This window comes from Podarcis vaucheri (genome assembly GCF_965113315.1).
Source record: "Podarcis vaucheri genome assembly, chromosome: 15".
In the NCBI taxonomy this organism is placed as follows: Eukaryota; Metazoa; Chordata; class Lepidosauria; order Squamata; family Lacertidae; genus Podarcis; species Podarcis vaucheri.
The window spans coordinates 1,647,957-1,674,880 of record NC_138753.1 but is presented as its reverse complement, the minus strand read 5'-3'; the positions used below and the strand labels follow the sequence as shown (position 1 = coordinate 1,674,880).

The following is a 26,924-nucleotide window of genomic DNA, read 5'->3' as shown; positions in this document are numbered from 1 at the left end:
TGGGAGCCACCCAGAGTGGCTGGAGAAACCCAGCCAAATGAGCAGGGTATAAATAATAAATTATTATTATTATTATTATTATTATTATTATTAGTCGGTTTGGGTCCAGTGAATGCCTGGGTGGGTGGCCCCAGCTTAGTGGTAGTGCACCTGCCTTGAATGCAGAAGGTCCCAGGGTCAACCCCTGACAGCATTTCTGGATAGGACTGGGAAGGACTCCCTCTCTGGGACCCTGGAGAACTGCTGCAGACAATACTGAGCTAGATGGTCTCCCTCATCGTCAGGCACCATCCCCTGACCACCCTGGAACGCCCTGCATGCTCCCCGGGGTTCTGTGAAGTGTGGAGGGTGGCGGCAAAAAGGACAGGGCCTTTTCAGCGATGGCTCCCTGCTTCTGGGGAAAAGGAGCAGCCACATACGCCACCTCGCACTCCTTGGAGGAAAGGGGAGACATACATGTAATAAACCAACAGAATAAGAAGATTTCGAGACCCACAAGTTTGAGGGATTGTACCCACAATTTGTTTGTTTTTCTTGAATTCATATACAAAACCATTAAAATTATGCAAATATAAGAATAATCAGCAACGTGTGTTACAAATTGGAAGAATTTTTTAAAAATACTTCTCGCTGTAAAAGCTTCATATTCAAGAACTATGTACACAGAGGCAAAGATCAGTAAGAAAACTAAGCTGGAGAGGTTGAGTCCTCATATGAAGGCTTAAAATAGGGGGAAAACAAAACATCCCACTTTTTTAACACTCTTTTCTCAGGGTGCTTCTTGATTTCAAACATTTGTCTTTTGTTTGCAAGCTTGTTTAAGTTTCCCTCTGACAAATGTGCTAATACCGTGACAGTTTGTGCTTGCTAATTAACTTGCATCCTCTCCCCATTTGCTTGCTCAGCTATCTCAGCTCCCCCCCCCATGGCTGTCCTACATCAAAGAGAACCTTTTTGGGACCCCCTTCCTGGCTCCAGCGGAAGAAAAGCCGCTTCCTTTTCATGTCAAGGAGACTGAACAGGGAATCAAAATGTCGCTGGCTTTTCAAGGGAACTAGCTAGAGCTGGAACGGAATGCTGGCAAATCACAGCACAAGGAACTCCAAAGGTCATCCAGTCCAACCCCTGCAATTCCAAATTGTCCCAACGTTCTCCTCGAGGCCAGGCGTTTCCCAAAGGCCACTTTCTGCCCCCACAATTCACTCTGCTGCAAGGACACTTTGCCGCAGTGAGTTCTGAGCGGTTTCAAGGCCGGCAGGGGGTGAAAAGGAGAAAACTTCACAAGCAAGTTCATGGTCAAACGCATCCTGTGATTGAGACACAACACCTGGCCAGGTAAGACAACAGATGTGGAACTTGTCTACAAAGATCCATTACAATTGGAACAGGAGCCCAGAGTTAGGAGGCGCTGCTTTTAAGGAGAGTCCACAAGACGAGCTGAATGCCAGAGAAACGCAAAAACAGAAACACAGAAATCCTTCTCCTTGTCCGCTCCAGGGATTTGATCACAGCATCATAGAGTTTGAAGGGATCCCAAGCGTCATCTGGTCCAGTGTTTCCCAGCCTCGGGTCTCCAGCTGTTTTCGGACTACAAGTCCCATCACCCCTGACCACTAGTCTTGCTAGCTAGGGATGATGGGACTTGTAGTCTGAAAAAGAGCTGGAGACCCAAGGCTGGGTCTGATCCAGTCCAGCCCCCTGCGATGTAGCTATCACGGCTAAGGAGCCCCTGAGATAGGGCCACCCGGCCTCATTGCCTTAAGCAGGGCCATAGCTATGGTGTGGGAGCTGTTACGGAAAAATCTGGGTGTGAGGCTGCTCAGTCACCTAGCTCGTCGGACAGAGCCCCCGGGTCCCTGTGGAATAAAGGAAGGAGTCCAGCCACCAACCGGAGCCAATAGCTGTAGAACAAGGAGTTGATTTTATATTATTTTTAAAGCTAGGTAACTTCCCTGAGCTGTCAAGTTGAAAGGATACATTCAGACATAATATTTGTAACACTGAACAACTTTAAAGATGTGCCCCCCCCATAATTTCCATAACACAGCAAAATATAAAAGTACTGTACAATAAAATGTCAAACATTAAAAACTTCCCTGGGGCCATGGGCTGCAGTCAAATATGGACAACCCCTCGTGCGAAAAGTGAGCTCGGCTGGCAGGGGGCTGGTGGGAATTTGTAGACCAAAACATTCAGAGGGTGCCAGGTTTCTGACAAAACGTTAGGTGGAGAAAACTGTTTGATCATGGAGTGGACACCCTTGGAAATGGGCTCGCCTTGAGGTTGGATGGCCATCTGCCATGTATGATCTAGTTGAGATTCCTGTCTTGCAGGGGGTTGGACTAGAGGACCTTTGGGGGTCCCACCCAACTTTACAATTCTAGGTTGGCAAAGGCTGTTCTGCCGGCCGAGCGACCAGGATTGCAGACATTTCGCCAGGAATCTAAGTATGCAAAGTCGGCATGCTGAAGGCACGCATTCCTTTCCTTTCATAAATTCAAGCAAACAGGTGTGCGGCTGAGCACGGGCAAGACGGCTCTGTGTCAGCTCCAGGCACTGGAAACAGAAAATAGGCCAGCGAACCCTCCAAAAACATGCACAGCTGCAGAGTGACGCAAAGGTCAGCCTCTGCCCTCTCCCGGACCTCGCCCTTTGCACCCGCCCCTCTGCTGGTATCTGAAATAGTCTCACCCAACACCCCCTGCTGAGCTTTGCGTGGGGCCCAGGGCAGATCAACAGAAAAATGTATTCCCTCCATTATCCATGGACTCCCTTGGAAGGTGGCAGACTCTCCTTCGTGGGGGGTTTTAAACAGCCACGTATCGGGGATTCGGTAGCTCTGTTCCTGCATTGCAGGGGGTTGGAATGGATGACCTTTGGGGTCCCTGGCACCTCTGCAATTCTATGGTAAAGGGTAAAGGGACCCCTGACCATTAGGTCCAGTTGCGGACGACTCTGGGGTTGCGGCACTCATCTCTCGCTTTCTTGGCTGAGGGAGCCAGCATACAGCTTCCGGGTCATGTGGCCAGCATGACTAAGCTGCTTCTGGCGAACCAGAGCAGTGCACGGAAACGCCATTTACCTTCCCGCCAGAGCAGTACCTATTTATCTACTTGCACTTTGACATGCTTTTGAACCGCTAGGTTGGCAGGAACAGGGACTGAGCAACGGGAGCTCACCCCGTCGCGGGGATTTGAACCACCGGCCTTCTGACTGGCAAGTCCTAGGCTCTGTGGTTTAACCCACAGCGCCACCCGCATCCCGCAATTCTATGACTCTCCCATTATTTGAGGATGGCTCTCCCACCCGCCGCTTCCATCGCCTGTTCTCCCAAGCTCCTTTCACCTTTCCTCAGAGGACGGGAGGCTCCAGGCCCCCCCCTTGGGCAGAGCAAAGGCAGCAACATGAATCAGGGTCAGGCCTTGGAAAGCAGGAGATGAGGGGGAAAGGAGGGTGGGGGAGAAGAGAGAGAGAGAGAGGCTTTCAGTGCCTCTGAAGAAGCCTGGCATTGACTCATTCCCCGAGAGCGCCTGGGGCTGTGACAAGCGGCGTTCAGCTCACCACCCCCCCAGCCACCTGGGCATGCAAGATCCCACGCAGCACAGCCTCTGAGTCAGCTCAAGAGGGAGAGCAGTAAAAATAAACCCAGGGCCCACTTCCTTGCCCCCCAGCCAAGTCACGCTGGAGAAGAGGCACAGAGAGAGAGAGATGGCTCAGCTGCGTGCAGAGAAGGGGCACAGCTTCCCAGCATGCACTGCTCCCTCCTGGGGGGTGGCTGCCCAGGAACACCTATGGAGCTGGATCCCCCTGTTTGGGGCAAGGCCCTGGGGAGGAAGAGGGTGCCCGCCAGGTACCTGGGCCTGCAGGCAGGGGCTGAGTTCTCTCGGACTGACTTTGGCCAGGCACTCCGCGTCGAAGGTCCAAAACAGGCCGCCACGTAGGCCAGAGGGGGAAAGGCCTGCCAGAGGGGTGTCTGCAAAAGGAGGGGGCGGCGGGGCCCTCTGGTTTCTCCTCAGTGAGGACTGGGTTCCTCTGCCGCAGCTGAAACACAAGAGACACAGAGGCCCAGAGTTATAGATTTGGTCCTCCCTCCTCCCTTTTGACCTAAGAACATCAAGAGAGCCTGCTGGATCTGGCCCAGGGCCCACCTAGTCCAGCCTCCTCTTCTCCCAGGGAACCACCAGGTGCCACTTCTGGAAAGTCCGCAAGCAGGCATTGAGCGCAAGCGCAGCCCTCTCCCATCCTGCGGTTTCCAGAAACTGGTATCTGAAAGCCTGGCTGCCTCCAGGGGTGATTAGACGATTATAGGATAATCTTTATTGTCACTGCCCCATACAGAACAACAAAATGGAAAAAATCTGCATCAGACATTCAAAAACCAACAAGCCTGCTATTCCAACCTGGTTAGCCCCCTAAAAACTCTGATACCCCATTTTTAAATACAATATACTCCCATAGGGACTCCTTACACTGCATTTAAAACCAGCATCGCACTTGGGTGGAAACTGTTTCTCAGGAGGCTAGTCCTAGTCTTTATAACCCTGGACCTTCTTCCAGAAGCAGAAGCTGAAAGAGATCATTTCTGGGGTGCGCACTATCCTGCACTATCTCTGCAGCTTTCTTATGGCACCTGGAAGCGTAGATTTGATCCAAGGTGGGAAGAGCGCACCTGATTATGCTCTCCGCAGTCTTTACAACCCTGGACAGCATTGTTTTTTCCGTGGCCGTGCAGCTTCCAAACCACACACACAGACCATAAGTTAATACACTCTCCGCAGTGCAATGGTAAAATGCCATCAACAGGTCCTTTGAGAGATTGTTTTTCCGGAGGATTCTCAGATCCAGCCCAGCCCAGCCACCGATAATCCTCCACAAATTTGTCTGATCCTCTTTTAAAGCCGCTCCAGTCAGTGGCTGTCCCTGCCTCCTGTGGGAGGGAGTTCCACAGTTTAACCATGCAGACTTTCTTTGGTCTGCCCTGAATCTTCCAGCTTCATTGGACGCCTACGAGCGAGAACTCATGTTACGAGAGAGGGAGAAAACCGTTTGCCTATCCACTTTCTCCATGCCGTGAGTAATTTTATAAACTCCTATCGTTTTGCCTCTCACTCGCCTTTTCTCTCAACTAAAAAGTCTGTAACGCTGCAGCCTTCCTTCACAGGGGAGTCTCTCCCTCCCTCCCCTTGATCCTTTCGGTTGCCTTTTCCGGGTCCTCTTCCAGCTTTCTGAAGTGAGGCACATCACTCGCATCCGAGGCGTCGGAAATTAGCCTGGCACGAGGACAGTGGTTGGCACGAGCCTTGGGGGGGAATCAAAGACAGAGGGGCTTTGTCCCTGGAACTGGGGCTAAAGGGTTCTTTGTGGAATGGGGGGTTTGCTTTCTCTCTCTCTCCCCTTCCCCCCGCCTGGCCTTCCTTTTCACTCCCAGCCATCTTCACCCCCTTGCAAGCAACGTCCGAGTTACTGGGCAGGCTTCCCAGCCTTCTCACTGCCCCTCCATTCATGGGCCGCTGGCTTCTTGGCTATATGAGGTGCCGCCGCCTTTCGCAGCCGAGAGAGAATGTAAGAACATCGGCACCTGCAGGATCAGGCCAAAGGCAGGGGTGTAGGAAGGGGGGGCGGTGGGGGCGGATCTCCCCAGGTGCCCTCACCAAGGGGGGGTGACATTTGGCACACCACCCACCCGCGACTCCCAAGCCTACCCCAAGCCACCGGGGGTAAGGCAGGGAGCTGCACTGCTTTGCTGGCAACATTCCCCCCTTCCCCCTTTGTTCTGACAGCTTGGGGGAGGCTTGGGAATCGCGGGCAGGCAGCACACCAAATGCCCGCCATGGGCAACTCACTACGCCCCCGTGAGCATCTTGCTCCGCCCCCGGCCGCAGGGCGCGCACACCGCTTTGGGCAGGCCCACCCGTACTCCGCTGCTGGCCAAAGGGAGCCCATTTAGTCCAGCCTCCTGTTCTCCCCGTGGCCAGCCGGATGCCCCCAAAGGGAAACCCGCAGGCAGGATTCCAGCACCAGAGCCACACTTCCCCCTCCTGTGGTTTCCATCGTCAAGGATTCAGAAGGTGGAAGTTGCTGGTAGCCTCTGAAAGCCTTATCCTCCATGAATTATAACCACAAAAGAGCCTGCCGGATTAGGCCAAAGGGGAGCCACATGGTCATAGCACCACAGAATGATAGAATCGTGGAGTTGGAAGGGACCCCCAAAATTCATGTAGTCCAACCCCCTGCAATGCAGGGATCTTCAAGACAGATGGCCGCCCAACGGAAGCCCAGCATCCTGTTTCCCCAGTTGCCAACCGGAATCTTGTGGGAAACCAGCAAGCAGGATCTGAGCTCAAGAGTGCTTCTCCCTCCTGCGGTTTCCAGCCACTGGTATTCAGCAGCAGCATGGCAGAGTGGAGCCTCCATCAAGGCTGGCAGCCACCGAGAGGCCCATCAGGATCTTCCTAGAAAGTCTTCCTTGCCAGAGAGGGTGTGGGCCGGAGTGCTCCGCTGAGCCCCTTCTGAATCTCCTTCCTCCTCCGCTCACCAGCCCCACTGCCAGCTGGCTCACTGCTGCCGCCACGGCTCCACGTGGGCAGGACTGTGGCAGGTACCAGAGGAGGGAGGGACGTGGTCCGTGCCTCTGACTCAACTCTCCAGCTGGCAGCAAGTGAAGCTGCAGCAAGGAAGCGTGAGGGCCTCTCGGGTACCCGCCTCCCGGGCCGAAATGCACCCTCGCCCAGAAGCCCCACACGAGGGGCACTGGAAGAGTCAGGCGCAAACAGGGATGGGAGCAGAGACGGCTTGTGCTCGCTTATTCCTCGCTGGCCCTGAAGGGAAATATACCCAGCAAATACAAATGAACCGTAACCGATTGTGTTTTTATCCCTGTTTGCAAGGTGTTTCCTTTGTGTTGAAATGAACAGTCACATTCACACCATGCACTGGAAGGGCTACGATGCGGCTTTAGACAGTCGCGGCTTTCCCCAAAGGATGCTGGGAAGTGTAGTCCGTTCTCGGTGCAGAGAATCATTAGGAGAATCCCCAAAACCCACCCTGTTCCCCTCACAGAGCTAAGATTCCCAGAGTGGTTTTAATAACCAATTCCTCTTTCCCAGGGAACTCTGGGAATCCTAACAACTCAGTACCCTCACTGACTACAGCTCCCAGAATTCTTTTGGGGGTAGTCATGACTGCTTAAAGTGGTATCACAATGCTTCAACTGTATAGCCTGAATGTGGCCCTAGTAATTAAGGGTGTCGGACCAGGACTGGGGAGACCCGGGTTCAAATCTCCACTCTGCTATGACGTTCACTGACATTCAAGAAGCTTCAGGCTTTACCTTGGCTGAAACGGAGAGTTGACAGAGAGCTGTTTGGGGCTCCAGAGCTACAATTGCCAGAGTGGTTTAACAATCAATCTCTCGGCAATGGAACTTACAGAACTTTCCCACAATGGGACAAACCATGGTGCTTTTGGCGGAAGGCGGACTGCAGCGGAACGGAAGCAGCGTCGCACCTTGTGAATGCCGTGCAAATGGAAAAGGACGCCTTCTTCCACCTGTGCGCCCTTCGCAGACACACTTACGTTTCACGGCCAGCAGGGTGCTTCCGTGGCAGCAGGAGACGGAGGCCACGAGGCTGGGGTGAGTCTCTCCCAGCTGCACAGGACGAGGGCTCCGGGACTCTTCATCCTTCCGCCCCAGGCGCCCCCTGGCGCTTTTCCCCCAGGTGTACACCTCGCCATCTGGGGAGAGAGGACGTCCGCAGCAGGTTATGGTGACAGGTAGGCCAGGCCAGACTCCCTCGGGGCCCACTGCACTGGAAACCAAGCCCCAAACCCCGCTCCACCCCATCAGCTCACCTGCTCCCACAACAGTGGTGAAGGCGTCGCCACAGCCCACCATGGTGACTCTGACAGCCTGGAGACCCTCCACCAGGTAGGGGGTGCGGCTGGCACGGCAAGGGATGGGGCCCAGCTGCCCGTGTTGATTGCTGCCCACAGTGTAGCACTGGCCCGTGGCTGGCAAAAGGAAAAGGCAGAAGGGCAGGGAATAGCGCGACTCCTTCCTGCTCCTGGGTGATTTCTGAGCCTTCACCCTGACTTTGCCTGGTGGGCTGCAATTACTCCAGGGCGAATGGAAGACTCTGCACATTCTCAGAGGCACCCTGGAAGAACCTCCAGCCAACACGCCCCACTAGAATGCCGACATCGTCCCGCCTGGCTGCCGCCACCCCCCAAGTGAGGTGTCTTCACCGGATGCTCACCCGTGACGACTGCTGAGTGAGCCGTTCCAATGTCAGCCCACACAATGGCCTCTTCGCTCAAGGGGGCTGAGCAGGAGCAGCTGAAGACAAGGGCTTCCTCCACCTGGTCCGTGGAGAGGGGCTCCCCCTGGGGCAAGATCCTGTCCAGGCCTAGTTTGTTATACCTGGAGGAGAGGGGGGAGGGGAGGTCAAGGGAGGTCAAGGGAGGGCCAAGCTGCAGAACTACCCTCTGTTTGCAAAACTCTGCCTCCTCTGGATTTAGGAGACTCTGGCCTAGCAAAACACAGGATCCAACCAGACTTTCCTTGCCCCAGTCCAGATTCAGGAACAGGAGTGAGCTGTGTCAGGCCCTGGAAGTAGCTGTTGATTTGAAGCCTCTGGTTTGGCTCTGCCTGCCGGCCTGGCTTCCCACTCTGGCCAGGTCAGCAGAATCGGACCTTTTGCTTTATGGCATTTCTGTTTCACTACCCTCCCCCCCCCGATACTCCTGTGACACACCCCCACGACACAGTCCTCCCCGCCCTACCTGTTGCTCCCACAGGCCAGGACCTGGTTTCTGCCCGTCAGAATCATGGAGGCGTCGATGCCGCAGAGGACCTTCTGTGCCTCGTGGTCTGGTGGGATGGAGACCTGCTGCGGGGAGTTGTGGGACTCCTGGGTGCCCAGCCCCAAGCGCCCTGGGAAGAGAGGGAAGGGGTGGGAGGTAATAATAATAATAATAATAATAATAATAATAATAATAATAATAATAATAATTTATTATTTATACCCCGCCCATCTGGCTGAGTTTCCCCAGCCACTCTGGGTGGCTTCCAATCAAGTGTTAAAAACAATATAGCATCAAAAATCAAAAACTTCCCTAAACAGGGCTGCCTTCAGATGTCTTTTAAAGAGAAGATAGCTGCTTATTTCCTTCACATCTGAAGGGAGGACGTTCCACAGGGCAGGCACCACTACCGAGAAGGCCCTCTGCCTGGTTTCCTGTAACTTGGCTTCTTGCAGTGAGGGAACAGCCAGAAGGCCCTCGGAGCTGGACCTCAGTGTCCGGGCAGAATGATGGGGGTGGAGACGCTCCTTTAGGTATACAGGACGGAGGCCGTTTAGGGCTTTAAAGGTCAGCATCAACACTTTGAATTGTGCTCGGAAACGTACTGGGAGCCAATGAAGATCTCTCAGGATGAAAGGGAGCCAAGAGATCAGGCAGCCCCACCAACCCAGTGCGCCACTGCCACTCACCATTGTCCCCTCTGCCCCACGCGAAGATCTCCCCTTCATTGGAAACAGCCAGGACGTGCGACGCCCCGCAGGCCACGTGCGTGATCTCGTAGCCCAGCAGGGCCTCCACAATCTTGGGCTGAAGAGGGGGAAGGCAGCAACTGTTCAAGCAGTCTCCCCCCACAAGATCCCCCTCTCTCTCCCCACCCATTCAGCCCCTTTCATCCTGTCCCACAACTGCACAAGCCGGCCCCACCCACATCCCCAGCTGGCGGACCTGCAGCCAAATTTGCCGGGGAAGGATTCCCACCTCCCAGACACAGGAAACCCTCGTATGCCAGACAATAAAACCATCAGTTCAACGTGTTTCTATCCTGCCTTCATTCTGTCTTTAAAACTGTGGAATGGCACACTAAGGAACTTGCTCCCATGGGAGGCAGGTATAGCCACAAAATAGGATGGGTTTAAAATTCATGGGTTTTGGGGAAATTCATGGAGGAGACGGATAATGATGGCTAGTTGCCAGGAGGGCTGTGCTCTGTCCTAAGAAGAGCTGGCTGGATCAGGCCAGGGGTCAGTCCAGCATTCTCTTCTTCTTCTTTTCTTTTAAATACTTTTATTTTGCTTTAAACAAATACAGATAAATATAAACAACCAAAATTACAAAAGAAAAATCCTTAATAATAATGATGATGATGAAAAAAGCTAAAAAACTACAAAATATATCAAAGTACATGACATAGAACATGAGCCATTATGGGAAAGAAAAAAGAAAAAGGAAAGGAGGAGAAGGAGGAGGGGAAAAATAAAAAAAGAAGAAAAAGAGGAAAATTGGCCAAAACACAAGAAGGCTCATCTATTATACGCTTCCGTCAAGGTCACAACAGATCATTATTCTTAACAAATCTCTCTATCTGCATTCCATAGAATCCCTCATCTTGGTATCAGGGAACATTTCCCTTTGCGGTATCATTCTAAACATAACCAGGTCTTTCTTGATGAACCCTAATCAAGAACCCATTTTCTTCTCACAGATGCCTGCAGGAAACTAGCAAGCAGGATGTGAGCACAAGAACAACTCTCCCCTTCTGGGGCTTCCAGCAACTGGCATTCAAAAGCATAATAATAATAATAATAATAATAATAATAATAATAATAATAATAAATTTTATTTATACCCCGCCCTCCCCAGCCAAGACCGGGCTCAGGGCGGCTAACTCCAGGTATAAAAACAATTGATTAAAATACAACTTAAAAACAAGATTAAGTACAACGTTAAAATGCAGCCTCATTTCAGTAGAAACTCAAATCAAAAACTTTTTAGGGATGAAAACATCAAATCTTCACCAAGGCCAACTATCCAGACTGGTCCTACATGGGCCAGAAAAAAAGCCAGGGAAGTCCCCAAATAGGAGTTCCATCACAGAAGGGGAAAGGAAAAAGGAAAGAACGAGAGGGGATCAAGTTGATTCCAATCCAAAGGCCAGGTGGAACAACACAGAACAGCCATTGTGTTGAGTAGCCATCGACAGCCCTCTCCTCCACCCTTGGCAGGCACCCCTGCCACCTGTGCGAGTTTCCAAGTTTAACTATGCGCCACGTAAAGGACTTTCTTCTATCTGCCTTCAACCTTCCAGTGTTCAGTTTCCCTGGATGTCTCCAAGGTTGGTGGCAATAGATGCTTCTGAGTACCAGTTGCTGGAAACCCCTGGAGGGGAGAAGGCTGCCCTTGTGGCCCATGCCTTGCTTGTGGAGAACAGGAGGCTAGACTAGATGAGTCCCCTGCGGCCAGACCCAGCAGCCAGACCCAGCTCCTGTTCTTGTGATCAGGGTACAACAGCAGCCACAGGGAGGAATTCTGGCCTCCAGGGAATCTGGGGAAAGTGGCCAAACCAGCCCACCAACCGAACGATGCTCAGAAATTTTGCCCTGGCCAACCTGGGTGACGTCTGTGAAGGTCTCGTGCCCCAGGCACCCACTGCTGCCGCTGCCAAAGGTCAGGACGATCCCTCGGTCTGCAGGGGGCAAAGGAGAGCTGTCAGCACAGTCCAGAGCAGAGGTTGCCAAAGGATGGAAGGAAAAACGAACCACCTTCGCTTCCTCATGATCAAGGGGGCAGTGAGTGTGAATGCATACAATCCCCAAACAGAAATAATGGTGGGGACAGATTTCTGTGCAACCATCCCTTACACAACTGCTGCCCTCCACTGACAAGCAGGAAAATAATAATAATAATAATAATAATAATAATAATAATAATAATAATAATAATTTTTATTTATATCCCACCCTCCCCGGCCAGAGCTGGGCTCAGGGTGACTAACAGCAATAAAATTTCAGTAAAAACATAAGAAAAAAGAAAAAGAACAATTTAAAATACAGGTTAAAATGCAAATTAAAATGAAGCCTCATTTTAAAAGTCAAAACCATAAAGGTGAGGGAAACATAAGGGTCAGACTGCGTCCAACCCAAAGGCCAGGCGGAACAGCTCTGTCTTGCAGGCCCTGTGGAAAGATGTCAAGTCACGCAGGGCCCTAGTCTCTTGTGACAGAGCGTTCCACCAAATCGGGGCCAGTACTGAAAAGGCCCTGGCCATAGTTGAGACCAATCTAACCACCTTGTGACTTGGGACCTCCAAAAGGTTGTCATTTGTGGACCTTAAGGTCCTCCGCGGGGCATACCGGGAGAGGAGAAGAAGAAGAAGAAGAGTTTGGATTTGATATCCCGCCTTTCACTCCCCTTCAGGAGTCTCAAAGCGGCTAACATTCTCCTTTCCCTTCCTCCCCCCCCCCCAAACACTCTGTGAAGTGAGTGGGGCTGAGAGACTTCAGAGAAGTGTGACTGGCCCAAGGTCACCCAGCAGCTGCATGTGGAGGAGCGGAGACATGAACCCGGTTCCCCAGATTACGAAACTACTGCTCTTAACCACTACACCACACTGGCTCTCACACACTCTCCTCTCTTGTGCCCTGACAGCCCCCTTAGCTTGTCTTTGTTGTACCTGTCAGGCAGGTGGTGAAAAGGTCCCCACAGGCCACGAGCTTGATGGTCACCCCGGACTGGCCCTCCAGGAAGCGGCAGACAAACTGGGGCTGCAGCTGCTCAGTGGCCCCAGGGAGCGAGGGCCCCCCCGCCGTGCCAAGTGGGGGTGGCTGGTGGAGAGTGAGAGAGAGAGAGAGAAAGAGGGGGTGGAAAATAGCAGGAAGAGGGCGTGTTACATTCCTGCCCGGGTCAGTCGGAACAAACTGGGCTTAGTTTGAATGGGAGCTGGTGGCAACAGGGTCAGGGCTCAGCGATGCAGCATCCAAAGCAAGAAGTTGCTTGAGCATGTGCAGAACGCACTGAGGTGTCCTGGCTGCCACAACCCGCCCTTAGGGGGGGGAAACATCTGGGGCTAACAGCAAGAGAATACAGGCCAGGAGACATTGCCACCAGGCATGTGTGAACCCCAAGGGCCTAGAATGAATTTTATTTAAGGAACCTTAACTGGCTAGAGGGACGCAGGTGGTGTTGTGGTCTAAACCACAGAGCCTAGGGCTTGCCGATCAGAAGGTCAGCGGTTCAAATCCCCATGACGGGGTGAGCTCCTGTTGCTCAGTCCCTGCTCCTGCCAACCTAGCAGTTCGAAAGCACGTCAAAGTGCAAGTAGATAAATAGGTACCGCTCTGGCAGGAAGGTAAACAGCGTTTCCGTGCGCTGCTCTGGTTTGCCAGAAGCGGCTTAGTCCTGCTGGCCACATGACCTGGAAGCTGTACGCCGGCTCCCTCGGCCTGTAAAGAGAGATGAGTGCCGCAACCCCCGAGTCATCCGTGACTGGACCTAATGGTCAGGGGTCCCTTTACCTTTACCTGGCTAGATTTCAACCACACAAGGTTGTCATTGCTCAGGTTAACTGCGCATAAGATGCGATCTTACTGTACAACAAAACACAGGGCCCAGGAGTTTCAAGCAGAAGAACACGCTGGTCTAATGGAAGGCATACAGTGGTGCCCCGCAAGACAAATGCCTCGCAAGACGGAAAACCCGCTAGACGAAAGGGTTTTCTGTTTTTGAGCTGCTTCGCAAGACAATTTTCCCTATGGGCTTGCTTTGCAAGACGAAAACGTCTTGCGAGTGTTCCAATTTTTTCCGCTCCCCCTTTTTCTAAGCCGCTAATAGCCTTTATCCGCTAATCCGCTAAGCCTTTAATAGCCGCTAAGCCTTTAATAGTCGCTAAACTGCTAATAGAGCTAATCCGCTAAGCCGCTAATAGGGTTGCTTCGCAAGACGAAAAAACCGCTAGACGAAGAGACTCGCGGAACGGATTAATTTCGTCTCTCGAGGCACCACTGTATTTAGAGATTCTCAGTCAGCCTGCCTTCCTCCTTCCCATGATCCCCAGAGCTGGGAGGCGGATAGCAATGGGCTCCTCACCCACCCACAAGCCTGTGGGACCCCTCCTCGCCCTCTCACCTCCCACAGGATCAACCGGCCAGATTTGGTCACGCCTGCCTTCTGGGTCCTTCCGGTGGAGACCTGCACCACTTCGGTGTTCAGCATGGGCAGGCGCAGAGGGAGGGTGATCCCACCCCCCCAGGTGTAGACGGAAGATGGGGCGGGGGGGATGCCTGGCCTCGCCGAGCCGGCTCTGGAGCCTGGGTCCAAGAGAAAAGCCCTGTGAGTTAGTGGACCTGGTGGGGGCAGGGGAACTCCCAGACTCAGGAAAGGGGAGGTTGGTGGTGGGGAAGGCAACTGTTATCTGGTTGGCCATTGTGAGAAGAGGATGCTGGACTGGGTAGGCCATTGGCCTGATCCAGCAGGACAGAAAATAACAGCAGATAATAATAATAATAATAATAATAATAATAATAATAATAATAATATATTTGTATCCCACCCTCCCCAGGCTCAGAGCGGCTAATAGCAATAAAAGTAACACAGCATTTTAAAATCAATTAAAAGATAACTTTCGATATGGGAAGGATGAACTGACCATACATGCCCTTGTCAGATGTGGTGCCCCAAACTGAAGCCTTCACCTCCCACCCCACCCCGGTTGTGCCCCCTGGACCACTTCAGAAGGACCCCAAGCAATGTCCCCCCCAAAAAAAAATAAAGGGTGTGCAGCCCTCTTCCAAAGGCCTCCCACCTTACCTCTGGCTCTAGGGCCGACGGCTCCTGCTCCCACCCTGCCGTGGGTCACTGGTGGCACAGCGGCCAGCGGCTTCTCGGGCCTGGGGGGGGCAGGAAAGAGGGTGAGCTTCTCTGAGACAGCGGTGGCAGGGAAGGGCTGCAGCTCAAAGGCAGAGGATCTGCTTGGCACGCAGAAGGCCCCAGGTCTAAGGCCCAGTGGCAGCATCTCTGGGTAAGGGCCGGGAAGATTCCTGTCTTGAAACCCCGGAGAACTGCGACTCAGTGCAGACAGTGCTGAGCTAGACAGGGCAATGGGCTGACTTAGCCTAAGGCAGCCTCCTATGTTCCTATTTCTAAAAGGAAAACGGAAGGGACTTCTGTTGAAGGATGTTGATAAGGATGATCAAGAGTCTGGAAGCAGAGTCTTAAGAGGAACGGGTGAGGGAGTTGGGGATGTTTAGCCTGGAAAAGAGGAGACACTGAGAGCCATTTTCAAATATCTAAACGGCTGTCAAATGGAAGAGGGAGAAAGCTTCTTTTCTCCTGCTCTAGAGCAGGCATAGACAAACTCTGGACCTCCAGATGTTTGGGACTACAACTCCCATCATCCCTGACCACAGGTCCTGTTGGCTAGGGATGATGGGAGTTGTAGTCCCAAAAATCTGGAGGGCCGGAGTTTGCCTATGCCTGCTCTAGAGGGTAGGACTTGAACCAAGAGCAGTTTTTAAGCAGAGGTTGGATGGCCAGCTGCAACTGATCTTTTAGCTGAGATTCCTGCATTGCTGGGCATTAGACTAGAGGACCCTGGGGTTCCCTTCCAACTCTACGATATTATGACTCTATGGTTCTTCATGCAGTGCATGGCTAAATGGCGGAACTCCCTCCTGCAGGTATGGCCAATAATTTGGATGCCTTAAAAGAGGACAAATTCATAGAGCGGAAGGCTATCAATGGGCACCAGCCATGATGGCTGTGAAGCAGCCATGCTTCTGAATCTCAGCTGCTGGAAACCACAGGAGGGGAGAGGGCGCTTGCGCTCACGTCTTGCTTGTGGCCTTCTCATTAGGGCATCTGCTTGAGAACAGGATGGACCACTGGCCTGATCCAGCAGGCTCTTATGCTCTTCGCCTGGAACCATGAGGACTAGAATCTTACTTTACAGCTCTACAGCAAAGGACCTTCTTTCAAAGCCCTGGGCTTGATCCTCAGTGGCATCTCCCGGTAAGGATAGATCAGTTAGTATAGCATGAGACTCAGTCTCAGGGTTTTGGGCAAAAGGATTCCTGCATAGATGACCCTCGCAGTCCCTTCCAATGCTACAATTCTATAATTCTATGACTAGGAACATCCCCTGCCTGGGAGCCCAGGGAGTCGCTGCTGCCAGCCAGTCCAAGCCATACTGAGCTAAGTGGGCCCATGAGCTGAGTGTTCCTGGAGGAGGGGGCCCAGGACTTGCCTCCTCATCCTGACACTGCCGACGTCGGTGTAGAGGTTCAGGAGGGGCCGGGCGCAGATGGCCTCCGCCATGATCTCGTTGAGCTGGGGCCGCTTGGAGGGGTCCAGGTTGAGCAGGCTGAGGATCAGCTGGCGCAGTTCGGGGCTGTAGCGGTCCGAGATGGGGGCGAAAGTCCCACTCATGATCTTCAGGACCAAGGCGGGCAGGTTCTGTGTGCGAATGATGGCGGGACAGTTAGAAGAAGAAGAGTTTGGATTTGATATCCCGCCTTTCACTCCCTTTAAGGAGTCTCAAAGCGGCTAACATTCTCCTTTCCCTTCTTCCCCCACAACAAACACTCTGTGAGGTGAGTGGGGCTGAGAGACTTCAGAGAAGCGTGACTGGCCCAAGGTCACCCAGCAGCTGCAGGTGGAGGAGCAGAGACGCGAACCCGGTTCCCCAGATTATGAGTCCACCACTCTTAATCACTACACCACACTGGCTCTCTTAGGAGAGAAGGCATAGAATGCCGCCTTGCCATACTGCCATACAGTAATAGGCAAGGAGCGGCCAGCGCCACCCCAGCAAGGCAGGGCACATAAAGGGGACGCTCTTTAGCTTGAGAAAAAGAAAGGAAGGAAGATGGTGAGGGGACGTTTGTGAAATCATTGACTAGACCAGTGGTTCTCAAAGTGGGTGGTACTGCTCCCAGGGGAGGGAGATTCCCTGGGGTGACCCTAAGAGGCAAGGAGGGCAGTGGAGGCAGGGCCCTCAAGGCAGGCTGATCACTTATTTACGATTGACCAGGCTGGAGCCTAGAGCGAAACACCTTCCTTGCTTTGTATTCAAAGGTTTACTGCTTTTATCACTTTCAAAGCTATTTCTTTGGGTCACGTCTGTTTGCCACAAGTCACAAGATAGCCAATTATTAGTAACAGATATTGATTTTCTTAATAAACTAGTTATAGCACATCTGTGATAGGTGAAGGCTTGTGTGTAACTTATATAGTAAATATTTTATGCTATAAACCTCATTCATCCTTATGGTTTCGTTAGTAAGAATGAGCCCAAATTTTTCCATGCAGTATCTGGTATCAATGGATCAAGTTCATCAGTTCAGAAATGAAATAATTATAATTGGATTTTGCATAAACATGCAATTAATTGTTACCGTTTTGAATGTTCTTGCAATATCTTCCTCATACCGCAAACCTGTATTCTGAACAATCATTTTTTATACGGTAGGGTGGGGTGCAGTGGGGAATAATTTAGGGAACCATGGGGGCAGTGGCCCCAAAATGCTTGGGAACCACAGGACTAAACTGAGAGCCGGCTTATCTGACCTAGCTGTCAAGCACTCTTCTGGTCAGGGGACCAACTTCCTAGAGGCACAAAGCTGTCCCCTCTTGGAGACAGGATGCTGGTCCACTGCACAGACCACGGCACAATCGTTAACGGGACCGAGGCTGAGCAGACACAGAGACTGGCCAGCCCTCCACTCCAACCAGATTTCGAAGGTGTCTCCTTACCGCGGCCTCAAAAGCCCTCTTCAGGCTGGCCAGCTCGTAGAGCACACAGCCCAGAGCCCAGATGTCACTCTTCTGGTTGTAAGGCTTGCCCTCGCAGAGCTCCGGGGAGATGTAGCAGGGGGTGCCCACCACCTAGGAAACAACACGGATGTGCGAATGAGGCCCAGAGCAAAGGCGGATGGGCCGGTATTACTTTCTCTTTTTTCTTGAATAATGTTATTAACATTCTAATAAAAAGACTACTTTTTAACCCAGGAAAATCTTCTCAAAAGTTTGGGGTCGTCTTATACGCCAGCTACAGCAGCAACTCCTGCAGCAACTCCCCACCAAAGGATAAAACGACAGCAAATTAAATCAGAGGACACCAAGCTCTCTAGATGAAGCAGAAATACGCTTGAAAATTGGCCCCAGAAGCCCCCGGCCATTTGGAAGTGGAGTGGATTTCCGAGCTGGACTGGAGACTGATTTTTTAAATTTTTATTTGGTGTGCATTGGAAGAGGGGTAGTTTTATACAGCATGTATATCCCAAACTCTATATTTTAACTGGAAAGGTTGGGGGGTTGTCTTATACGCCCAGTTGTCTTATACCCCGGAAAATACGGTATATATCAAATATCCCTGTTTCCCAAGAAGAAAATGAATAAATGAAATAGAAACAGGAAAAAAAGAAAATTACATGTGTGACAGGAATCCTATAACAAAAAATCTGATAGTGCTGAGAATAAATTAAAAAGATATAATCATATACAGGGTCATTCCAGAAATGTAAGAATAGGGCCCACTTTTCAATACGTATTTGTTCTCTGGATTATTTTTCTGATGTGTGAGTTTTATCCTTAAAATAAACTTTATCATTAAGTTTTCCTTAACTAATACATTACGGCAGGAGGATTGTATTTTTCCATTTCTGTGCAATACTCTTTCTTTCGGTGGGGGGGGGGGAAAGCCCCTCTAGCCAGAGACAGGATCAGTTTCTCCCACCCCAAGATCCATATCCACATTCAGGACGCTCACAGTGTGAGATGACAGCAGGTCTCCCAGCTCAGAGAGATCCTGGTGGCTCAAGCTAATTTTAGGTAAAGGTAAAGGGACCCCTGACCATTAGGTCCAGTTTTGGCTGACTCTGGGGCTGCGCCGCTCATCTCGCTTTATTGGCCAAGGGAGCCGGCGTACAGCTTCCAGGTCATGTGGCCAGCAAGACTAAGCTGCTTTTGGAACAGTACCTATTTATCTACTTGCACTTTTGAGGTGCTTTTGAACTGCTAGGTTGGCAGGAGCAGGGCCCAAGCAACAGGAGCTCAACCTGTCATTGTGGGGATTCAAACCGCTGACCTTCTGATCGGCAAGTCCTAGGCTCTGAGGTTTAACCCACAGCGCCACCCGCATCCCCAAGCTAACTTTGGGCTAGATTATATTCATGTATAGTGGTACCTCGGGTTACATACACTTCAGGTTACATATGCTTCAGGTTACAGACACCGCTAACCTCGAAATAGTGCTTCAGGTTAAGAACTTTGCCTCAGGATAAGAACAGAAATTGGGCTCCAGCGGTAGCAGGAGGCCCCATTAGCTAAAGTGGTGCTTCAGGTTAAGAACAGTTTCATGTTAAGTACGGACCTCTGGAACGAATTAAGTACTTAACTCGAGGTACCACTGTATTTACTAAAAGGTCTGTTCCCAAAAGATCCCAGGTTGGGCAAATGACAAAACAGCAAATAAACAAATCCACACACACCCCAATAAGATATAATAAAAGCTTATCTAAAAGAATTTATAAACAATCAAATACCCTCACAGCTAATAGTTTCAAGGCTGCTAGGAAAGTCTCTTTCACCCATTCGGTGCCTGTGAGAATGTTTGTTCTTTAAAATTCCTCCTGGACCCTGCAGTGACGGGTGAGTAAGAAACCAAAGAAATTAACCCAATAATAGTACCAAATGGCCTCATGAGGGAGAGCATTCCACAAACAGGGACCCACCGCTAAGGCGGCCCTGTCAAGGGGCAGTAGCACATTGGCTGCCCTGTGACTGACGCCAAACCTGGCCAGTCCAGAGGCTTCAAATCACCGGCCAATCGCAGGGGAAGGGACGTGGGCACCAGGAGTTGCTATCAGTTGTTCTCACCGTGTAAGCTTTGCTCTTGCTACTGAGGATCTTGGAGATGCCAAAGTCCCCAATCTTGACGATCATGTGGTGCTTGTCCAGGAGGATGTTCTGAGTCTTGAGGTCCCGGTGGAGGATCTGCTTGGCGTGGACGTGGTGGAGGGCCAGGAGGATCTGGACAAAGAAGTGCAGGATGGTCTCCTCGTCCAGGAGGGAGTTGCCCCTCTTGTGGATGAACTCAGCCAGCGTCCCACCTGGCCGGGAGCAAGCAGAGAGAGGCCAGCATAACACCTGGGGCATGGTGGGACTCCGAGGGGGCTGCTAAGAGCCAAGGGGGTGGCAGGTGGGCACTGGAAGTGAAAACGACTACCAGACTTTCTCTGAAAAGCTAGTATCATTGAATCAAGTTCATCCATTTTGTTGAATTAAACAGAATAGTTCCAATATAGTTTTAATTGGATTTTGAATAAACGTCCAATTAATTGTTACGGTTTTGCACTTGACTGTGTTATCAAATTCCTTACAGGGCTGTTATGTACTGAGTTGAATAGGATCCAAAATGCAGCAGTCTGATTGGTCCTAGAACTATAGGATTCAGAATGCAGCAGTCTGATTGGTCCTAGAACCATAGGATCCAGAATGCAGCAGTCTGATTGGTCCGCAGGAGCCACCCAATCCAACTCCGGGTGGAAGTGAATCTGCAACCTGATTGGCCTACAGGAGAATCTCAGAATTAGCCAATCAGGTGGGGCCCATTGTGTAAATAATGTATATAAAGCAGACATTTGGGGGGAACTTCCATTCCCCACTACTCTGAGCTGAATAAAGAGCATGCAATCCATACTCGACACTGAGTATATTTCAAGGGCCAAGCAAACTGCTATTGTGAACCATGTTTTTATTAGGGTAGGTGGCACTGGGGGTGCATTTATGGAACCTAGAAGGCATGGCCCCCAAAGCTTTGAAGCCTACTGGTCTAAATTGCTTTTGATACTGCATTTTAAATTGTTGTGATTTTAGATTTTAAATTCTTATCATAGAATTGTGGAGTTGGGAGGGACACACGGGGTCATCTAGTGCATTTCCCTGCAATGCACCATATTTTGAAGGGCTGGTGATAAATTGAATAACAACAAAAATAACAGAAAGCCCCCTCCCCCCGGAAAACTACAGCACTTTCTCCCCTGAATGGGAGCAGAGCTACAGTTGTCCCTAAACGGGTTAAACCTTGTGCTCTTGACAAGGGTGGAACCACAAGGAAGAAAGCCATTTTTTCTCCAAGGGCAGAGCAAGCGGAACCTGTTCTTTCTGCCTCAAAGATATGGGGGTCTGTGGATCCTCCTGGTCCAGGAAGCACACCCCTGCCCCCCACCCCTTGCGAAAAACACACATGCCAAACAAACCCGGTGCTCTTTTGTTTCCAAACCACAAACCAAAAGCCAAATCTCAGGTTTGCAGCTACCTTGCCACCTTTGGTGGCTTTGAAACCTGAAACCTCCTTTTCACCTGCCTGAAGGTGACCTGCAAAGAAGAGGGAGGGGAGGGGGAGGTGATGTGCTGTAGGCCAGGCCCTGGGAACAATGGTGTTCCTCTCCGGCATTCTTCCCACTGCCATAAGCCCAGGTGTTGCTAGGAAGCCGCACGTCCCCTCAAAGACCGCCTTGACCTGGAGGCTGGAGAGGGAGGGCTCTGTGCCTTTCCCCACAAACGGTTTGCTCGAGCTTTAGCTCTCCCAGGAGAAGGAAGGCAGATGCTGGAAGTTCCTTTTGATTGTGTCAGGGCATTGGTCCACGTAGCTCAGTGCTGTCTACACTGACTGCCAGCACAGCTCATAAAGAGAGCCTCCTGGATCAGGCCAATGAACAGACCACATAACACCGGTCTTGAAAGACCCAGTACATTTCTGAGCACAATTCAAAGTGTTGGTGCTGACCTTTACAGCCCTAAACGGCCTCAGTCCAGTATATCTGAAGGAGCGTCTCCACCCCCATTGTTCTGCCCAGACACTGAGGTCCAGCTCCGAGGGCCTTCTGGCGGTTCCCTCACTGTGAGAAGACAAGTTACAGGGAACCAGGCAGAGGGCCTTCTCGGTAGTGGCACCCGCCCTGTGGAACACCCTCCCACCAGATGTCAAGGAGATAAACAGCTACCAGACTTTTAGAAGACATTTAAAGGCAGCCCTGTTTAGGGAAGCTTTTAATGTTTAATAGGTTATTGTATTTTGGTGCTTTGTTGGAAGCCGCCTAGAGTGGCTGGGGAAACCCAGACAGATGGGCAAGGTATAAATAATAATAATAATAATAATATATTATTGTTGTTGTTGTTGTTGTTGTTTTATTTATTAATGTCCCATCTAGACCAGCATCCTCTTCTCATAGGGGCTAGCCTGAGAGCAACTCTCTCCTCCTGTGGTTCCCAGCAACATTGCCGCTTCCAGCTATGGAGGCACAGCATAGCCATCATGGCTGGCAGCCATTGGCAGCCCTCCCTTCCATGAGTCTTTCCCAGTTTGGTCAAGCTGAGATTAAACCCAAGCGGGGGGGAAATGTTACTATTTTCACACCAGGTCAGCTCAGTCAGTAGAGCACAAGACCCTTAATTTCAGGGTCAGGGGTTTAAGCCCCACACTGGGTAAAATATTCGAGTATTGCAGGGGGTTGGACTAGATGGCTCTTATGGTCCCTTCCAACTCTATGATTATATGATTCTAAGGAAATAAACAGACCAGGGATAGGGAACCAGGGGCCTTCTAGGTGGGACTCCCAATTCCCAGCAGACCCAGTGTCTGGGGATTATGGGAGTCCAGCAGTTTCTTGAAGTTCCCAGTAACAACAACGTTATTATTATTATTATTATTATTATTATTATTATTATTATTAATAATAATAATAATAATAATAACCTGGCCATCTGGCTGGGTTTCCCCTGCCACTCTGGGCTGTTCCCAACAAAAGATAAAAATGCAATAATTCATCGAATGTTAAAAGTCAGAAAGTTGTTTATTTCCTTGACATCTGATGGGAGGGTGTTCCACAGGGCGGGCGCCACCACCATGAAGGCCCTTTACCTGGTTCCCTGTAACCTCACTTCTCACAGTGAGGAAACCACCAGAAGGCCCTCGGAGCTGGACCTCAGTGTCCGGGCAGAACGATGGGGATGGAGACGCCCCTTCAGGTCTACTAGGGTGAGGCCGTTTAGGGCTTTCAAGGTCAGCAGCAACACTTTGAATTGTGCTCGGAAACGTACTGGGAGCCAATGTGTGGTGTTGAGCAGCTGCCCCGAACCTGGCACCCTCAAGACTGAATGATTTGGGGGTGGGATTGGAGCTGGCAGAACCACAGCTGTACTGGCTGGGACTGATGGGAGTTGGAGTCTGAAACATCTGAATGGTGCTAGGATAGCTGAAGGGCAGCCTTCAGCCTGCAGGGCCTGTACTGCACCCCCCTTTCCTTAGAGGTACGAGACTTTAGGCGGCAGGAGTGCGCCCTGCCGCCTTGGGAACCCACGATCCTCACCCGGCGCATACTCCATGGAGATCATAAGCGCCTTGTCCTCCAGGAAGTTCTCGTAATATTCAATGACGTGGGGGTGGTGGAGCAGCTTCAGCACTTGGCACTCGTTCTGGGCGGCCAGCCGCTCGTCCTTGGTCATCTGCTCCACGGGGATCTGCTTCAGGATCACCAGCTTCTGGTCCATTTTCCGAAGGCAGAGGTGGACGATCCTGAGGGACAGAGAGACACAAAAAGACCAAGAAGGAAGTCAGCCCCTAAACATCGGAAGCCATATTGGTACGCAGTCTGGCCATGGAGTCACCCAACCCAGGGCTGTCAGCTCTGACTGGCAGAGGTTCACCAGGGTGTCAGGGACAGGAAACTAATTATTATTATTATTATTATTATTATTATTATTATTATTATTATTTATTAATACCCCACCCTCCCCAGCCAAGACCATGCTCAGGGAGGCTAACAGCAAATATAAATACAGTAAAAACATTAAGAACAAAACAAAAACAAAAAAACAAAAACCCAACAAGCAGTTGATCAAAATATAAGTTAGAGTACAGTTTAAAATGCAGCTTAAAATGCAGCCTCGTTTTAGTGGTAGCCTATAGATCAAAGCCATAAGGGGAGAAGACATCAAATATTCACCGGGGCCAACTATCCATGCTGGTCCTACATGGGCCAGCAAAAAGAGCCGAGGGAAAATTTATATACAAAATCCCATTCAAGGGGTTCCATCAAAAAAATAAAGAAATTGGGGGGGGGGGTAGACTGAGTCTAGCCCAAAGGCCAGGCGGAACAGCTCTGTCTTGCAGGCCCTGCGGAAAGATGTCAAGTCCCGCAGGGCCCTAGTCTCTTGGGTCAGAGCGTTCCATCAGGCCGGGGCCAGAGCTGAAAAGGCCCTGGCCCTTGCTGAGACCAATCTAACCTCCTTGGGGCTAGGGACTTCCAAAGTGTTGTTATTTATGGACCTTAAGGTCCTCTGTGGGGCACACCGGGAGAGGCGGTCCCGTAGGTAAAAGGGTCCTAGGCCTCATAGGGTTTTAAAGGTCAAAACCAGCACCTTAAACCTGACCCTGTACTCCACCGGGAGCCAGTGCAACTGGTAAAGCACTGGATGAATGTGATCTCGCAGCAAGGACCCCGCAAGGAGTCTCGCCGCGACATTCTGCACCCGATGGAGATTCTTAAACAGTAGGAAGAAATTTCTGATGGTATGAGCCATTCAGAAGTGGAATGGACTACCATGGACGCTCCTGCATTGGAGAGTTTTCAAACAGGTCGGTTGGCCAAGGATTCTTTAGCTGTGATTCCTGCACAGCAGGGGACTAGATGAATCTTGTGGTTCCTTTCCAGCCCTACAATTCTATGATTCTATAGCAGCCTGAACCTGGAGTCTTCAGGACAAAAAGCAGGCATCTCCACCATTGCAGGGGGGAAAGCCTCAAAACTGTGCCATGGCTGAAATATCCTGGATGAGTCATCATCAGTTAGCTCAGTTGCCCATCTGTGAAATGGAAGCAGTAAACATGGCCTACTTTCCAACTCTGGAAAAGTGTTCAAATGAAAATGTAATGCACACATGATTAGAACACCCCCTTAGGACATATTGCGTCACGACTGTTTTATCTGGGAAGGGTAACATGTGAATGTGACTCACGCAGGAGAGAAGCAATGGGACACTCTGTTTTTTTAAAAAAGTCGGAATGCGGAATCTGTGGCCCTCCAGATGTCATGGCGCTGTGACCCCCATCAGCCCCCAGCATGGGATGATGGGAGTTGTAGTCCAACAACATCTGGAGGACTGCAAACCCCCTGCTTTAAGACTGCTGCTGGCTTTATGGCATTTTAATAATAATAATAATAATAATAATAATAATAATAATAATAATAAATATCTTTATTGTCATTGCCCCCTTCGGGGACAACAAAATTACTTGACTGCTCCATAAAAACACTAATTAAACAATACAGTATAATACAGCAAGGGAGATTAGATGACTTTCAAAGTCCGGGCTTCCCATTCAGGGCCGAGATCGCTCTGGAGAAGAAGCTGTTCTTAAGACGGCTCATTCTTGTCTTCATCGTCCTGTATCTCCATCCCGACGGCAAGAGCTCGAAGAGACAGTGACCAGGATGCGATGGATCTTTTACTATGTCCAGTGCCTTCCTATGGCACCTTGTGGCATAAATCTGCTCTAAGGTGGAGAGTGGGCAGCCAACAATGCTCTCTGCTGCCTTAACAACCCTGCACAACCCCATCCTGTCCCGGGTAGTACAGCTTCCGTACCGCACACACAAGCCATAAGTGAGCACGCTCTCAATGGCACAGTGATAGAAGGCAACCAGCAGTTTCTGCGGAAGATGGTTTTTCCTTAGTATTCTCAAAAAGTACAGTCTCTGCTGTGCCTTCTTCACAAGCCCCCTTGTGTTGACACTCCAGGACAGATCTTCTTGTAATTCAATGCCCAAAAATCTGAACGTTGTTACCCTCTCCACACAGACCCCATCAATCAAAAGTGGCTGGACGTTGCATTCATTATTATTGTTTTGCTTTCATTATTGTGTATAACTTTTATTTCTTTTTAACTCTTAGCTGTTTTTATACTGATTGTATAGAGGGAATGCATTAATGAAAGAAAAGGTGAATTTAAGGCCTAGGGTCACACGATTCCACATGAGCTCAGCCACAGGCTGGCTCCAATTGCATTTTGTTCAGAGTAGACCTTCTGAAATAATGAATGGACCTCAGCCTTGAGGCAGCCTGCTGTGATTTAAATGACATCCAGCTTAAAATAACCACATACAAAGTAAAATGCAGCAGATAAGCCATGCAGTGTTAAATGGAGAGAATATAAAAGAACCTCCTGAAATTAAGTGCAATTAAGTCTGGGAACGTAAGAGCACCTTTAACGGGCGCCAAAACATCATTAAGGGTGGGGCTCAAACTATGCTCAGAGAGGAGACTGTTCTACTCAATACTTCCTATCCAGTCGTTTCCCTCCAAAGATAGGGAAGCTAAATTGTTTCAAGGTGACCCAAGGAACTTCATGGCTCCTTCAGTTCAGGATTTGAACCCAGATCACCCTGCATTCCTTGGCCACAATGCCACCCTGGCTCTCATCCTCTGTATGCTTCCTTGGGAGTAGGCGCCACTTTTATTTCGAGTGGGTTAAATTGTGCATAGAGAATGGCAGATTGAGAAAATGCCTGGCCAATGGGAGAACGTGATTTATTTCATCCTAAATTGGTTTTTTTAAAAAATGCAGTCATATGTATTATACATATACATCTATATGAGCTCCTTTTATTTGCATATGCAATACACGCACATTAATATGCATATGAATATTTTTGTACCTTCTTTCATTTGCATAGGTTCATTATTCGAAAATAGCATTTTTTTAAAAAAAAGCTTTCTTAGGACAGGGCTGCGACCTTAGCAAGAGAGAGATGCGAGGGGGGAAAGGGGTGCTTCGTCGGGACGCCCCTTTCAAACTGGGGGTGAGGCGCCCCCAAAAACCCTGATTGGCTGGAGGGAGGGGTGCGCCCCTCCCATCACCATGGCAACAGCGTCGGCATGCACCCGCGAGTGTGAGATAGAGAGAAAGAGAGAGTAGTGTGTGTTTTCCTCCCGCCCGCTCGCCCCCGTTCTCACCCGAACGCCCCCCTCCCGACCACCCGGATTCGCTCGTATTTCTCCATCGCGCTTCTTCTCTCCCCGCCAGGCCGCGGCCACAGGGTCTCGCGTCGCCATGGAGACGCTTCCGGG

The 26,924-nt window shown here is 50.5% G+C and overlaps 1 protein-coding gene across 1 annotated transcript; it reads right to left on the bottom strand.

The window, feature by feature from the left end:
* Window positions 1-75: 75 nt before the first annotated feature.
* On the bottom strand, window positions 76-26,924 carry NEK8 (NIMA related kinase 8). The gene is made up of 16 exons (XM_082201763.1): window positions 26,811-26,924; window positions 23,165-23,370; window positions 19,671-19,903; window positions 17,547-17,678; window positions 16,039-16,247; window positions 14,604-14,683; window positions 13,923-14,104; window positions 12,472-12,622; window positions 11,409-11,485; window positions 9,492-9,609; window positions 8,782-8,932; window positions 8,256-8,419; window positions 7,852-8,010; window positions 7,576-7,734; window positions 3,855-4,041; window positions 76-433 (listed from the first exon to the last, which is right to left on the bottom strand). The coding sequence occupies exons 1-15, from the start codon at window positions 26,855-26,857 to the stop codon at window positions 4,013-4,015; spliced, it is 2,097 nt and encodes a 698-aa protein (XP_082057889.1). The 5' UTR covers window positions 26,858-26,924; the 3' UTR covers window positions 76-433; window positions 3,855-4,012.